This window comes from Belonocnema kinseyi, chromosome 8 (assembly GCF_010883055.1).
Source record: "Belonocnema kinseyi isolate 2016_QV_RU_SX_M_011 chromosome 8, B_treatae_v1, whole genome shotgun sequence".
NCBI classification, from domain to species: Eukaryota; Metazoa; Arthropoda; class Insecta; order Hymenoptera; family Cynipidae; genus Belonocnema; species Belonocnema kinseyi.
In genome coordinates, this window is record NC_046664.1 from 126,956,985 (window position 1) to 126,972,201 (window position 15,217).

The following is a 15,217-nucleotide window of genomic DNA, read 5'->3' on the forward strand; positions in this document are numbered from 1 at the left end:
CAGAAAGATTTCAGATAGATTTCAAAGATTGAACCAAAGATTTCAATAATTGCCTAATGATTTTGCAAAGATTTTTAGAGAATTCACTAAGATTTTAGAAAGGTTTCACAAAATTTTCAATGATTTCCCAATGACTTTAAAGATTTCACAAAGCTTACAAATATTTCACGAAGATGTAAAATAGATTTCAAAGATTGAACAAATAATTCCAATGACGTCCTAATGATTTTACAAAGATGTCAAACATTTTGGAAAGATTTAGGATATGTTTAGAAGATTTCACAGATATTTCCATTATTTTACAAAGACCTCTATTATTTCACAAAGTTTTCAAAATTCTCAAAAATTTTAAACATTTTGAATAGATTTAAAAAAGTTATTTCGCGAAAATTTCACGAAGAATTTGCAAAGGTTGCAATAATATCTCAAAGATTTTATGAAGAATTTACAAAAATTTCAAATATTTCGCAAAGGTTTCGGATAAATATAAAAGAATTCGGAAAGGCTTCTATTATTTCACATAGATTCCAGATAGATATAAAGATTAAACAAAGCAAGAAAGAATTGAAAGGTTTCTATATCCTACGATCGGATGAGTTTAAGCAAAGATATTATCTTTGGTTTAAGCATTTTATTACGAGTAGGCAAATCAAGACTTTGGCCCTCCCTGGTCGATTTCTATGGAAGGCATTGGCCCCTGTGTCCCCTTGGGGCTCCACAGCCTCTGATGGACATTGGAATAGGAGGGGTCTAGCATCATGCTACCTAATTTGGGCGCGGGGATTGATCATAAGTTACAAGGGGGAGTGGACCATGTTGGTTTGCAAAAGCAATAGAGGTTTAGCAATCCAAGATCTAGATAGAACAGCCCGCTCGTTATTTAGATCCGGCAACAACATGCCTATTCTGCCGTGATTTGGAAAAACACCGTTAACTGCAAATCGGATAAAGTCATCTGAAGCAATTAACGGTAGACGGCTCAAGGGCCTTATCCAAAATGCAGTTAACGGTGTACTTCCAAATCAAGGCAGTATTTCTCTCCTATTCATATGGACATATCAAATACTAAGATTTTTAAATTTTTTTACGATATTGAGTAAGTTCTAATTGAATTTGCTTGAAATTTAAGAAAAATACATATATTAAAAGATTTTTGTATCAAAATCTCTGAAGAAATGACCAACTTCAATTTATAAAATTAGACTAATTTAGAGTGATCAAAATTTAATAATGTAATTGAAAAATAATTTTTAATTCGAAGCGATTACAATTTTAAAATTAAAAATTGCTCAAAGTTAAAGCTTTATTATCTAATGAAAATTATGTAAAATATTAATGATATTGAATAACTTCTAATATATAGAATCTATTGAATTGAAGATCATACTCTAATTATTATTATATAAACTCCTTATCTTTAAAAACACAATAATGAATTTAAATTTAAATAACATGGATCAAAATAATTAGGTATAATTATTCACAGTATTAATAATAAATTAATTAATAATAAGAACTGGAGATGATAAATAAAAAATTATCTTTATTATGATAACATTTTCTAGCTGAGAAAATCATTAAGGCCAAAGCTTAGTTAAATAATTAATTTTAAAGGAGTAGATTTGATACATTTTTCGTAATTTATTATTTTATTATGTATTATTGTTATCAACTCCGATCTTCTCTACCGACTTTATCAAAGTGTACCCAGTTTTACCAAGTGAGTGGCAGGTAAGCCACCTTTCATATTAGTTCCCGAAAAATAACAATAAGGCAAACAGGGCGCGCTTTTGGACCTTTAATTTTAGTTCCCGGTAGGCTAAGGCAAACAGGGCGCGCTGGGGTAAGTCTGTCGAAATCAAATACACGGCATAAGCAATCTCCCACCTCATCTCTGCTTGCAGTAGTTTTCTACTGTTTTCGACGTATATTACTGCAAAAACGTAATATACGTAGAAAATACTCGAGTTGCGCGTAACTGACCAACCCTGTATTTCATACGTCTTCAAATACGATTGAAACGCGGCCAATCGTTTATTGTTTCCTGGGTAATCAATAAATGATTGGGCCTAACTTATTGTGCCTGCTTTGTGAAATTGAAAAAAGGAATACATATTACTTTTAATAGTCACAACCTATCTCTTTTACTGAAATACCTTAACGTAAAGAAAAAAGAACAAATATTATGAAAGATTTTTTTCTTCCTCCATTAATTTGCATTAGAAATAGTACGAGAGACAAAGAGAGATTCCATGTCCTTGCTCAGCATCCCAGAAGAAAAAGTCGGCTTAGGATCACAGAATGCTTCGACTTCATTGAATTCGACATCAGTTGAATTCGTTTCTCCGCTCTTCTTTTTCCAGCGAAACAAATGCTTTCTGTACTTAAAGTAAATTCTTCAGACTTCAATGAGAAATTTTGGTACTTTTGCTCTTAGCTCCTTTTAGCCTTTTTTACTCTCTGAAAAAAGGAAATATTCGTGAAAGTGACAACATACGTAAAAAATGTACATCTATAGATTAAAGAACCAATTGTCAATGAGAACAGACGACATCGGACTTTTCTGTCCTTACTATTGCAAACTAAAGTTCTTACAACTTAGAAAAGTGTTAAAAAAATTAAGAATTGTAATAGAAATTAAATGGATAAAAAACGTCGAGTGCCTGGCACAGCGTGGGAAATGTAACGCAAAATCTGAAAAGGGTAACAATATTTCATTTATTTTTCTTGACTTCTTTTTTTTTGTAATTAAAAAAAATTGTCAATCAAACTTGGAAGCAACAATTTTTTCCATTCGGCATAATGAAAACTGAGCTACTAATGAAAGCACTAAAACGGAACTCTTGAGGTTTAAACTTTTACCAATTATAGAGTTCAAACATTTAGATTCGGTTCTACAAATATAAATCCAAGTCATCAATTTGAATGCTCTAAATTCAAGAATTAATAAATGCATTTAAAAATGTTCAAAATTATATTATTTCAAAATTAAATTTTATTTAAAATAGTTTTAAAATGCTTCAAATGCTTTAAAATGGTATTTCAAAATCTTGAAACATTTACATGTTGTTTGACATTTGTACAAACTTTTAATTATTAAAAATTTTTTTTTTTAAAGGTTCTAAACATCTTTCAAAATTATTCGAATTTTTCCTACAACTTTTCTAAAATCCTGCCCAATTGGAAAAATTTCCTTAAAAACTTCCACATTCATTTTTGACAATTTTATACATCTTTCTAAACCTTTTTTGAATATTCTTTCTAAATTAATTTTTCAAAATCAATTATTTTTTCTACGTAATGTTTTTTATTTTTCTAGAGCTTTTCAGAATTCTTAAAAGAATAAAAATTCAACAATTTGACTCACAAGTTACATTAAAAAAATAAGACAATTAAAATTCTAACGTTCAAAGTTTAGTAGTTTTGTTTAGTAATAGTTCTTTTTATTTATTGAAAATTTTCAAATTAAATGATTTAAAAATAGAATATTTTAGATTAAAATAATATTCTAAATTTAATACAAGCCTTTGATTATAAATCTATTATTTTGAAGTTACTTTTAAATTTAAAATATTTTATAAACTTGCAATCGGGCGTTCACACTAGTTTAATTGCTCAGACTTTCTAATTAAAACAGTTTAATGTTTAACGTTAAAATCTGACAATTCTGAAATTGTGAACTGATTCAAAAACGTCTTGTAAAATCAATTATTATTCACTGTTTCTATTCTTGAAGTACAATTCTATTTTAAAAATCATTAATTAATTTACATTCGCAGTTGATCAGCTACAAATATTTTTTCAAGAAAAAAAAATATACTGACAAATCATAATAATAATAAGAGTTACAAAACACAATAACTACAAAAACAATTACAAACATTGTAATTACAGATTAAAGTTAAAAACACAATATTTACAATAATTATTGTTTAAGTTTTAACTTAATTCGTAATTATGCCCATAGAAGGTAAATCTTCACATGGCGATGTACTACTGTAAATGTACAGACGTTTCATGACCACAAAGTATTTTTAGGTTAGAACGACATTCTATCGGGAATGGATGCTCTTCTGTAGGTCCATATTCTCCAAAGAAGTGTAAAGAAAAAATATATGTATCTTTTGTAACGTTCCTGATTGATTTCAACGTTGAATGTTTACGTTCACAAACTTCACCCATTTATTGCATATCCTGCATGCTTCACACATTTTAAGTGAAATTTCATACTCGTATTGTTAATTTCACTCTTTCTAAATTGTAGGCATGGTTTAGGGAAAGAAATAAAAAAAATTGCACAATTCGAAGTACAAAGCTTTACTGCGACTACCACTTTTGCACAATGCGTAGCAGCAGTTCTTATGCGCTCCTACTCAATTTTTTTCACAATTATTGGCATCGTATTATCTCCTTCTATTTCTATCCATAAACACTTCGCTATACTGTTCAAAACTTAATTTTTTAAATAAAAACACTGCATTTCTTATGCAATTGCGAGCAACAGGGCCAAAAATTGACAGAAAGATCAATTCTTTTTTGCGCATGCGCACCAAAAAATAATTGAAATGTTAAGGTCTATACGATTCATACAAGACTGAGGACGTAATATACGTACGTAAGTTACGTCAAAAACCTCATGTAGTTTACCTAATGTATATTACATGCACAACCCTGCTGGCTGGCGGTCAGTTGACAGGTGTGTAAATACACCATCACAATTAGGTCAAAATTATATAAATTAAGCCATTATTAATCGTTAACAAAAGACTTCGTTCAATTATAAATAAAAATGCAGCAAGCGGACATATTGATCCAAGAGATTGAAGGAATCGACGATTACTTAGGACCGACGTTCAGGTAACTGAATCCCTTATTTCCTTTTGAAAAAGTGAGGTTAACTTAATGAAGTACGCGGGGAGAAAGTGATACCTTGTACGCAGATACAGTATTTTTTGCTGCATTTGCGCACTAAAAGGGTAGAATGGGGTTGAATATTTTGTTAGACTTTTACAACCCCGTTTAATATAAAAACGAGATTGCTTATAAAAGTCTGAATCTAGCATGTCGAGTCTCTCAATCGCACCTTTACAAAGTGATCTACTTACTCTGGCTCCCAAACATGAACATTTGTTGGTCGAAATTGAGTCTTCGGATTCAAGTAACATAGGTATTGTCATAAGGTCCGTACAGGTTTGTTTTGTGGAACTTATTGTTAGTTCCATTGTTCCTTTGTATATACGTACCTTCTTCGACTTTTTATTTTAAAAGATCTAGAAGCTGTATATTTTAATCAATTATGAATGAAACCTACGGAATTGCATGTGTTTTTCACTATGAGAAATACTTTAAGCAGGGTGTCTACTATGCGGGAAATCTGGGAATTGAAATGGCTTCGGGAAAATCCGAGAATTGTTCTTTATTCTTTAATTATTGCGGAAAACGCATTACAATTTTTTATTTATTTATCTATACTTAAAAAAAATCAGCTGTTTTCTACTTTTATTATATCAACAATTTGTATCATATTGTCGTATCAGAGTTAGGATACGCCATTGTCACTGCCGGTAAGGAGAGAATTCAGAATCTGAATTCCCATTATTATGTGATTTTTCCTCCGTTGAAAGTTCCATCAAACAGTAGACAAAAAGCAAAATCTATTCTTTTTAATCGACTACGAAAAAATTAATGAAAGCGTATTGAGAGGAATTAAAAAATGAAGAAATGCAAAAGAATGAATAGAAAAACTGAGAATAATGTCACTTTGAAGACGAAAAATCTAGTCCTTTAAATCGATCAGTTATAAATACAAAATAATTATGTTAATAGAAATATTTGATAAACCAATTCTTTAGTTGGGCACTTTCCCCGATGGAAAATTAGGTCATTCGAAAAAAAATGCTCACTCTTTCGATTAAGTCTGAAAATATTAATTTTTCCCTATTCTTCTCTTCTGACAGGGCTGACGGTCAAACTGATGAAATTAGGTTAAAAGACTTAATGGTATTATACTCTGATAAAATGTTAAGAAATATAAAATTTGTCATAGAACGTGTAAATCTTATGTAACAAAGAACGCACTAAAATATATTTTGATGAAGTTATTGATTTTATTTAGCGGAAATCAAACAGCTATTTTATACATGGCACAATGCGGATTTGATAAAATTAACTTTTCATAGTTAGAATGTGCTATGTCCAATAAACTTTCACATTAATGTATTAAGTAAACTTTCATTGAAAAGTAGACGAAAATAATTTGCCCTACTTTTGTATTTAATTAAATACTTGAGTAATGGAAGTTACTAAGAAATTAATGACTTTTTAGAAATATGAAAAACCTACATTTTAAAGGTAATTTTATGATAATATAATTTAATAATATAATATATAGGTAATATAATTTTATGATGTCTTCAAGTTTTCATTTTACACTAACAGATAATGTCCAACTCACGGGGTGGTTACTCCTTTGGATGTATGTAGAAAAAAAGTTTTATTTGAGTTAATGGTGGCTCAGGTGCGGCGCAATAGAAAAATGTTAAAAATGGTTTCTTTTTCGCGATAAAAACAATTTTTCTCGCACTTTTGTGTGCATGAAAATGTTCTTAGTGGGTTTTGTAGTCTTCTAAAGTAATAAGTACTGGTGAAAATGTTGATATTAACCTTAACACGTACCTATCGCTACGTCTCAAAACCGTGAAATGGGTGACTATAGGGCACGAAGAAAGCACAACGACAGGCCGATGAAACCCTTGTGTGCCTTGAAGATACACAGTGAGAATGATAGCCTTCTGCATCTATATTTCAAGTGCCTTTGGATGTGTTTGTTGTACGGATATGACTTTGCCCGGCCGGTGAAACGGCACTCGTCCGCCAGTGCCGTTTCAGTGACTATTGATTTTGGCACCTAAATGGCACTCAAGAGTGATGCGATGGTCCTGTAATGGTCCTATTGTATCTGCCACGTACTGGGTGGGCAGAATGATTTGCAATAGTTGGTTGTCACCAATCGGAATCCATTTTAGAAATTATCTTTAAATTATTAACACTTTTTTTAATTTATGAATTTTCTCATTATCTATATTTTATAAATATTAATTATACACTAACATACTATTCTGGCGTTGAATTGAAAAATGTTGTCTTTTTAACGTATCTCATTCCATTTACAAGATACATTTTATTCATTCTAATCCTAAACTTAAAAAAAGTTCAGTATCTCAATTTATTGAAACTCAGTTTCGCATCGGTAATTTCAAAAATCTACAACTTTTAATACCTTTCTGCTGTCCTACTTGGTAGCCTAGTCGCATCTATAAAGAGAACTGATGTAGGCATTTAAAACTTGAAGCTGAGTAGTTTTAAAAGAGGTGCACTGAAACTTCACCGGGTAGTATCGTTTGAGTGCCACTCAATCGGCAGGGTGAGGGCACAAACCAGTGGTACTTTCGAATTTCCGAGAGCACTTATCAGAAGAATAATTATTGTAACCGAATTTCTATAAGCTTATGGTGGTTCCAAATGGTAGTACCACTCAGAGAGATTTAGCCACATAGAAAATCTGTACGGATCTATATGGAAATTGAAATATTGTATTCTATACGGAATTCCAAACAGAACTTAAAAGTTTCTATATGTATTTCCGAAAAGAAACCGTATTTCTGTAAGTGTCTATAAGGATGTTTCAAATACGGGATTTCAGGCATCGCGCTTTTTCCGGAACTCTATACGGATCTATATGAACGTTACCAATATGTAATATACATGGAATTCCAAATAGAAATTCTACTTGTTTCTATAAGGAGATTTCTTACAGGATATAATTGCCTGCGTATTGTCAGGCACTTACATTGATGCAAAAGTTTTGTCAGGCGGCTTCGAAGTCGCTGGAAATCCAACTGAAATTGATTTTACAGGAAAAAAGTTTCAAACAAAAGTTGGCCTACTCCTGGAGATGCATATTTTCATCATTAAATCATTTTTCCATAAAATTGATACATTTGGAGGAAACATCGATTAAAGAAATACCATAACATTATTACCATTTGGATAAAAACGTTCTTATTAATATTGGAGTATACTTGTAAAGGAGTATTTTTTCTCTTCCAACAATTTTCCAAAAAATGACTTGTAAAGAAAATTGGCTTTTTATTGTTATGGTACTTCTTTAATCGGTGTTTTCTCCAAATGTATCAATTTTATCAAAAAATGAGATAATAATGAAAATATGTATCTATGAGAGTAGGTCAACTTTTGTTTGAAACTTTTTCCTGTAAAAGAAATTTCAAGGAATTTCACCTGAACTTCCGGCGACTTTGAAGCCGCCTGCCAACACTTTTGCTTCCAGGTAAGTGCCTGACAATGCGCATGCGCTATTTCCAGTGTCATCCTCTACATGTACACTAGGGTAGTCTAAAATATCAAATTCGAGAAATTTCAACGGGCGTCAATGCCAAATCGTTCTCTCGTAGAAACAAATTAGTGCACATTTTTTTATTTTGAAATAAATTGATTTTTAGAACGTTGTATGCAAATTTTGTTTTTTATGGAGTTTAACACATAAAACGTATACTTTTTTTACTTCTTCGATTTTATTCAAAAAATTATAAGTAAATTTATTTACCTTTTAATAAACTTGTTCTCTTCTCAGTAAAGATGCATTTTATCAAATTTTAATACTTCAACAAAGTTGTAAAAAACTGTGTGGCATCTCCAAACTAGCATAAAATTGCAATATTTGTAGACTCGTAGCAAGCCTTAGATATGATTGTTTAACTTAAAATTGTCAACAAGCAGTTTTGAGTATATTGAGAACAGATTTATGAAAAACAAGTTAATTATGTTTTAATTTATAACTTTGAAGCAATTGCAAAAATGAGTAAAAATGACAAATTTCAGTTAAACAGCAGCTTTTCACCGAGACTGAAGAATTTATGGCAACTAAGAACTCAAAGTGGCTTATTGTTAGAGGCTCAGGACTTCCAGATGCAGGCTCGGCTATAAAGCCTCCTGCTATAGCTACAGACACACACCTGTAGCTCTGGCTGCCCTACGACCTACTTTCATGGCAGTACCTTCAAGCTTGGCCTCCTTTGCTCAGGGTCATTTGTTGGAAAATGGGAAAAAAATTTGAGATAAAAAATTCCTAATTTCGTAATCAATGATTTAAAAGTAATATATTTGGAATGTACGTATTTTTCTGATTCCAAAGTCATGTGATTTGTCTATAAAGGTTGAAAAATTAAGAAGTATTTAGTAATGAATTGAATATTAAGCTAAAGTTTCTTGATATTAAACTCCTTCTAATTTTCAACTTTTCTAGACAAGTAATATATCATTGGAATCGGAAATCTTTGTAGATGCCGATTATGCTATTTTCAAATCGATAGTTGACAAAATAAATTTTTTTTAATTTTCTTACTTTCACATGCCTATGTATAAAATACCTTTGCTGAAGCAAGCTCACTCACACTGAGGTTCTTGAAAAGACCGAAAATAAGTAGAAAAAATTATGTCCGGACGAACCTGACCATACCTGAAAACTGATCGAACAATTAGCTGACCATTGCTGTAGCAAAGAGTGCATTGAAAACCGACTAATTATAAAACTTTCCTTTTTCGTTCTATAGCTTTAAATATCGGAACTATTTGAAAAAACACATTTCTTACTAAAGACACTTTTATTCATATTGTTCTACATCCAAGATTAGAATTATGTCTTGCAAATAATCACTGCCTGATATTTTTTTGTCCTTTAAACAGTTTTAGGTGATTCTTTTGGGATTTTTGTCCTGGACTTCTATGATGGACAAAAAAAAATGTTGCAAGGTGTTATTTTTAGAGAAAAAAAAAAAAATGTTTTTACCAAACAAAAAGACCTTAGAAAATTAGTTCCACTTTTAATCAAGCAGTTGAATTTTCAACCAAAACTTATAAATTCTTAACAAAACATAGAATTTCTGATATTGTAAACCAGAAAGATTTTAATGCCAAACAAAATGGTAGAATCCTTAACCAAAAATATGAATTTCGAACCAAAAAGATTAGATTTCTGCCAAAAAAGATGAATTTTCAACAAAATAGTTATATTTTCAACCAAAGAGAATGTCCCGGAAATTAGATCCGCAAACGTATTTTTTAGACAAAATGAAAGTTGTGCTAAATTTGGGTAGGCTTGTGTTCATTTATGCCTTAAAAGGTTTTCTAAAAAATCAAAAATTACGGGGACAATTGTTGAAAAACGTTTTCTTTGCTAGATCCGCAACTTCCTAATAGAGCAAAAAGAAAGATTGTGCTAGGCGGCTCGAAGTATACAAAATTTTGTGCAGGAAAGAAAAATTCCAAAAACCTAATTGTTCAAAAAAACAACCAACAAATTTTATTATTTGTGAAGATTTCGAAAAACTAAAACATTTGCTAAGTTGTGCTCGACAAATGCGGTCTTTATTCATTCTGACAAAATTACGTAAGACCAACAGTTCTCATGTTAAAACTTAAAAAACATGAAAGATAAAAAATAGTCAAATTTCAAAAAAATGAAAATTCAGCACAAGTTTTAGTTTTTCGAAATTTGTTCTTTTTGGGTCTTGCATGTTTTTTGAGTTTTACATTTTCCGTTTTAATATGAGAATTGTTGATCTCACGCAATTTTGTTTAAGGGAATAAATACTGCATTTGTCGAGCACAACACAGCACAAGTTTTACTTTATTTAAATTTGACTTTTTTTGGATATGTTATGTTCCTTGAGTTTCATATTTTAGTTTTAATATAAGAACTGTTTATTTCACGTACTTTTATTACAGGGAATAAAGACTGCATTTGTCGAGAACAACGCAGTACAAGTTTTATTTTTTCGAAATTGGACTTTTTCGGATATTTGATGTTTTTTTAGTTTCAAATTTTAGTTTTAATATGACAACTATTGATCTTACGTTATTTTGTCATAGGGAATGAATGATGCATTTGTGGAGCAAAACTTAGCACAAGTTTGATTTTCTCGAAATTTAATTATTTTGTATATTTGATGTTTTTTGAGGTTCACATTTTGGTTTTAGTATGACAACTATGGATGCAGATTAGATGGATTTGTGGGACAGACGGACACTTCTATGAAACGCTCGTTCTCTTAGAAGTACCTAATATAATTTTCAATCTTCACATTATATTATGGAAAAGGCTTTTGGTATTATTTCTATCAATTACCATTTTTGTCGTTATACAGTTTTTCTCAAATTGCCCAATATTTCATTTATATAAATTCTTGGAATGTAAATGAATTAAAATGAATAAATAAATAATTAAAGTAATAATAATAAAATAATTAAGTAATAATAATTTAAATGAATACCAAGAATATCTTATATGCATAGATTATTAGAATTTAAATGAATTAATAATCATTCCAAACAAAAATTTCAAAATAATTGTGTAATAATTAAGTGTCAATAATATAAAACCCAAAAGTTTAAAAGTTACTTTCAATATAATTTTTAAGAATTGAAACAATTTATAGTCTAGACTCTCATTCCAATATTCAAATAATTGTGAAATTTAAACTGACCCTAACTTTGTGACAATTGCGTAATCAGAAGAAATAAAGGTATCAGGTATAAGCACCTTTGCACAAAGGGATGCGCTCACGCACAAGGGCGTCACTCTTCAATAGAATAAGTTACTGAGTTGAATGGCAGAGTAATCACACTAAAAATGTCGTCTGGGTTAAAGCTCAGGGCTCGCTAAAGGTTCTGTTTAAAATGTTCCATTTTAATTCATACATCAAGATAAAACTTCAAAACACTCTAGAACGTTCTAAAAATAATTTTCTTCAAAATAAAAAAATTGCACTAATTTGTTCTTACGAGAAAACGATTTGGCATCGACGTCCGGGGATATTTCTCAAATGTGATTTTATGAGCCACCCTAGTATATATACATATAGTATACAGAACAGTATACACAGAATGCAGCGTATATATTGCTAGTGCATGGTGTACCAGAATTGTTACCATAAGATGGTGCTCGTGACGGCCCTGCACGAAAGGGTTACCGGGCCGTCTCCGAGCCGAGGCGAAAATCTCCGAGGGGTCCCGAAGCATCGGGCAGCGTACATACCATCGCTGGCTTGGTCAGTCGTGTTTCGGGTTCAGATTCGAACCCTGTTCTTGATTTGTTCATCTCGCGAGTGCCATTACGGATATCCTCTTACCCTGCGGACTATTCGTCTCCCTCAAGACCAAGTTGTCTCGACACCGACGAGCAAGGGCCTCCAGCCTCAGATTCACCTCTCCAATCAGGGCTAACTCCTCCATTACCGACTATCCACCCTAAACCGCAGGACAATAATCGCCACGGATTGTCGGCTCAAGTACGACGAATGTTAGTGGTAATAAAGTTCTTTTACCTTTCATAATACGTTTGTATCATTGTGTCTTAATCCTTACTTCGGCACCCCAAAATGCCGACTTCCCTCCTCGGTCTTGCCCTAGTAAAACCTGGCGTCCAACCTAAAATCCCACACGTTTCCCTTTAAAAAAATGCCAAACCTGCCGCAAAAATGGGAGACATATTCTCAAACTCAGAGAAAACTCTATTGCTTAATCAACTCTGAGACTCTTGAACTTTTCTTCCAATTCTTACTGCATGCTATTTGATCTTTGTTGCCAGTTGCCTAAATTCCGAGCAAGGTCGAAATTTTTAAATTAGGAAACCAACTCAGACTTTTATACAGAATATCTTATCAATACAAATTAAAACTTAATGAAACGCAGGTCGGGTACAGTCAAAAATAAAATGACTATACCAATTATGAAACAAAACGACAAAGATAACTTGGATTTGGAAGGTGCCGCTGTTCTTCTAATCCAAAACAATAATTCGAATAATACCGTGACAAGACCAACGATAAGAAATATGGCCTCCATCACATGCCAAAATACGGGCACCATACCTAACAAAACCTTTGAGTCCATACACAATACATTCTATTGGGATAACGAAAATATCCCCACAATGGGCGCGTCAGGTTCAATAGACAATCCAAGACAAATAATTAATAAAGAAGGGTAAAAAAGAAAATAATTTCAAACTTAGACTAGATCCACCAACTAATAGCTCCTTCGAATATAGAAAGAAAATAAAAGAACCAAATATTTGAAAAAATAAGAGCGAACCTCATAACAAGCAATCTGTCCAATTTGATCTAAGGGAGAACTTACAAGAACCTAGACAAATTTCTTACAATGATATTGAAAACCGAAGCAGAATAAGAATTAATAATTTTAAATTACGAGATACCGACGACAGTGAACATTTAGAAGCAGAAATAAATCAAAACAGAGCACGTAGCATGTCAACAACAAACAACAGGTCAAATAGATGTTCACGAATACACATTAACAATTCAGACTCAGATTATGAATACGATAACTATCAAAATATTCAAATAATTCCAGCTACTTACTTTCCTTTCGGCATGATACAAACGCCGTTTCAAATCATGAGCAATTGGCCACTTAAATTTCGCAATAATAAAGATGATAGTTCCGTGCATTTATTGGGCGAATTAAACAGATTTAAAGGGGGATATCAAATAAATGACAGCGATATTTTAGAAAATTTAGACGCGTTATTAATTGATGATACTAAAAATTGGTGTTCAATAAACAAAAACTCTCAGTGAACACTATTAGATTTTTTCGAAGATTTTGAAAGTGCCAATATTCATGAAAGATTTTCCGAGTAAGTCTGGCAAATAATGAAATTCTGCAACCAAAAAAGGATTCAGACATTCACTTTTATCTGACAGAAATGAGAAAACTATTTACAAAATTATATGCTAGAAAAAGTCTCGAAAGAAAGCTAAGTCTAGAATTCGAGGAAAGAGCAAAAAAATTCCAGTGAAAATTACAACTAGAGTTTAACCACCAAGCGAGAGAGCTGGAGAGAAAAGAGATACAAAAACAATAGAATCGAGAACGGCAAATCAACACGAAAGGGACCTACGAAGGATAAAAATGGTAACAACCTGGAACAACATTGAAAGAAAAAGAAGGGAGGAAGCAATCATTCAAGAAATCAACAAGCAAGCAGAGGAGAGAGAAATCTCAGAGGAATGGAAGGTGTATAAGAAAAGAAGAGATTAGGAAGTTAAAAGAAAAATAACCGAAGCAAAAGAAGAACAAAACAAAACAAAAAAATAACTAACGATATAAAACAAAACCACTAAGCCTATTCTTTTAATTTCTTTTTACATCCGACGTATATATTTACATACTATAATCACTAATACCTTCGCTAAGGTTGGCATTCGACACAAACAAGCTTTTACCCAAGATGTACAAAAAATAAAATAAAAGCCTACTCACTTACGACTCCAAACAACAAAACCTTTTTTTTTATTGAATGTTACAGGAACCGGTAACCATGGAGGACAACACTAACCGAAAAATCATTGAAAGCACCACATCTCTTAGAAACAATTGGGGGATAACATACAGACTTTTAAATGCCAATTTTTTAAAAAACACATACCCACACCAATTTACATCATACATGACTCCTTTTGCAGCGACAGACCCTTCAGACAGACAACGGAAAAACGTACGCACAAGGGTTTTGGGATATATAAACAAAAGAATTCAAAACCTACTGGGCATTAACAATATTAGCACTAACCAGAAAAGGAAAACAACAGATGATACGTTAGAATGAGACTTACACATAGACTGCCAAACAGTAACAGACCTGGACAGAGAACTAGATCAGATCTCAGGTATACAGAATTGTTACAATAAGATGGTGCTCGTGACGGCCCTGTACGAAGGGTTACCGGGCCGTATACGAGCCTAGGCGAAAATGCCCGAGGGGTCCCGAAGCGTCGGACAGCGTGCATATCATCGCCGGCTTGGTCAGTCGTGTTCCGGGCAAACATTCGAACCCTGTACTTGATTCGTTTCTCTCGCGAGTGCCATTATGGATATCCTCTCACCCTGGGCACAATTCGTTTCCCTAAAGATCAAGTTGTCTCGATATGTACTAGACAGGGCCTCCAGCCTCAGATTCAACTCTACAATCAGGGTCAACTCCTCCATTACGGACTATCCACCCTAAACAGCCGGACAATACGAGGGTGGATTGATAAGTTTCCGGCCTGACCAAGAAAAACAACGTTTTTAAGAATTTTTTTTTTTATTTCTCAACATAATCTCCTCCAAGGCT

The 15,217-nt window shown here is 32.2% G+C and overlaps 1 protein-coding gene across 10 annotated transcripts in view; it reads left to right on the top strand.

The window, feature by feature from the left end:
• Positions 1-4,681: 4,681 nt before the first annotated feature.
• The window catches only part of LOC117177698 (exocyst complex component 6B), a 292,026-nt gene continuing 281,490 nt past the window's right edge, over positions 4,682-15,217 (top strand). For 9 of the 10 annotated variants that reach the window (XM_033368566.1, XM_033368562.1, XM_033368564.1 and 6 more), the window contains exon 1: positions 4,988-5,180. In XM_033368566.1, the coding sequence (XP_033224457.1) occupies positions 5,062-5,180 (119 nt within the window). In that variant the 5' untranslated portion in view covers positions 4,988-5,061. Of the gene's footprint in view, positions 4,858-4,987; positions 5,181-15,217 lie in introns of those variants that run through there. The other variant, XM_033368563.1, reaches the window with a different exon arrangement.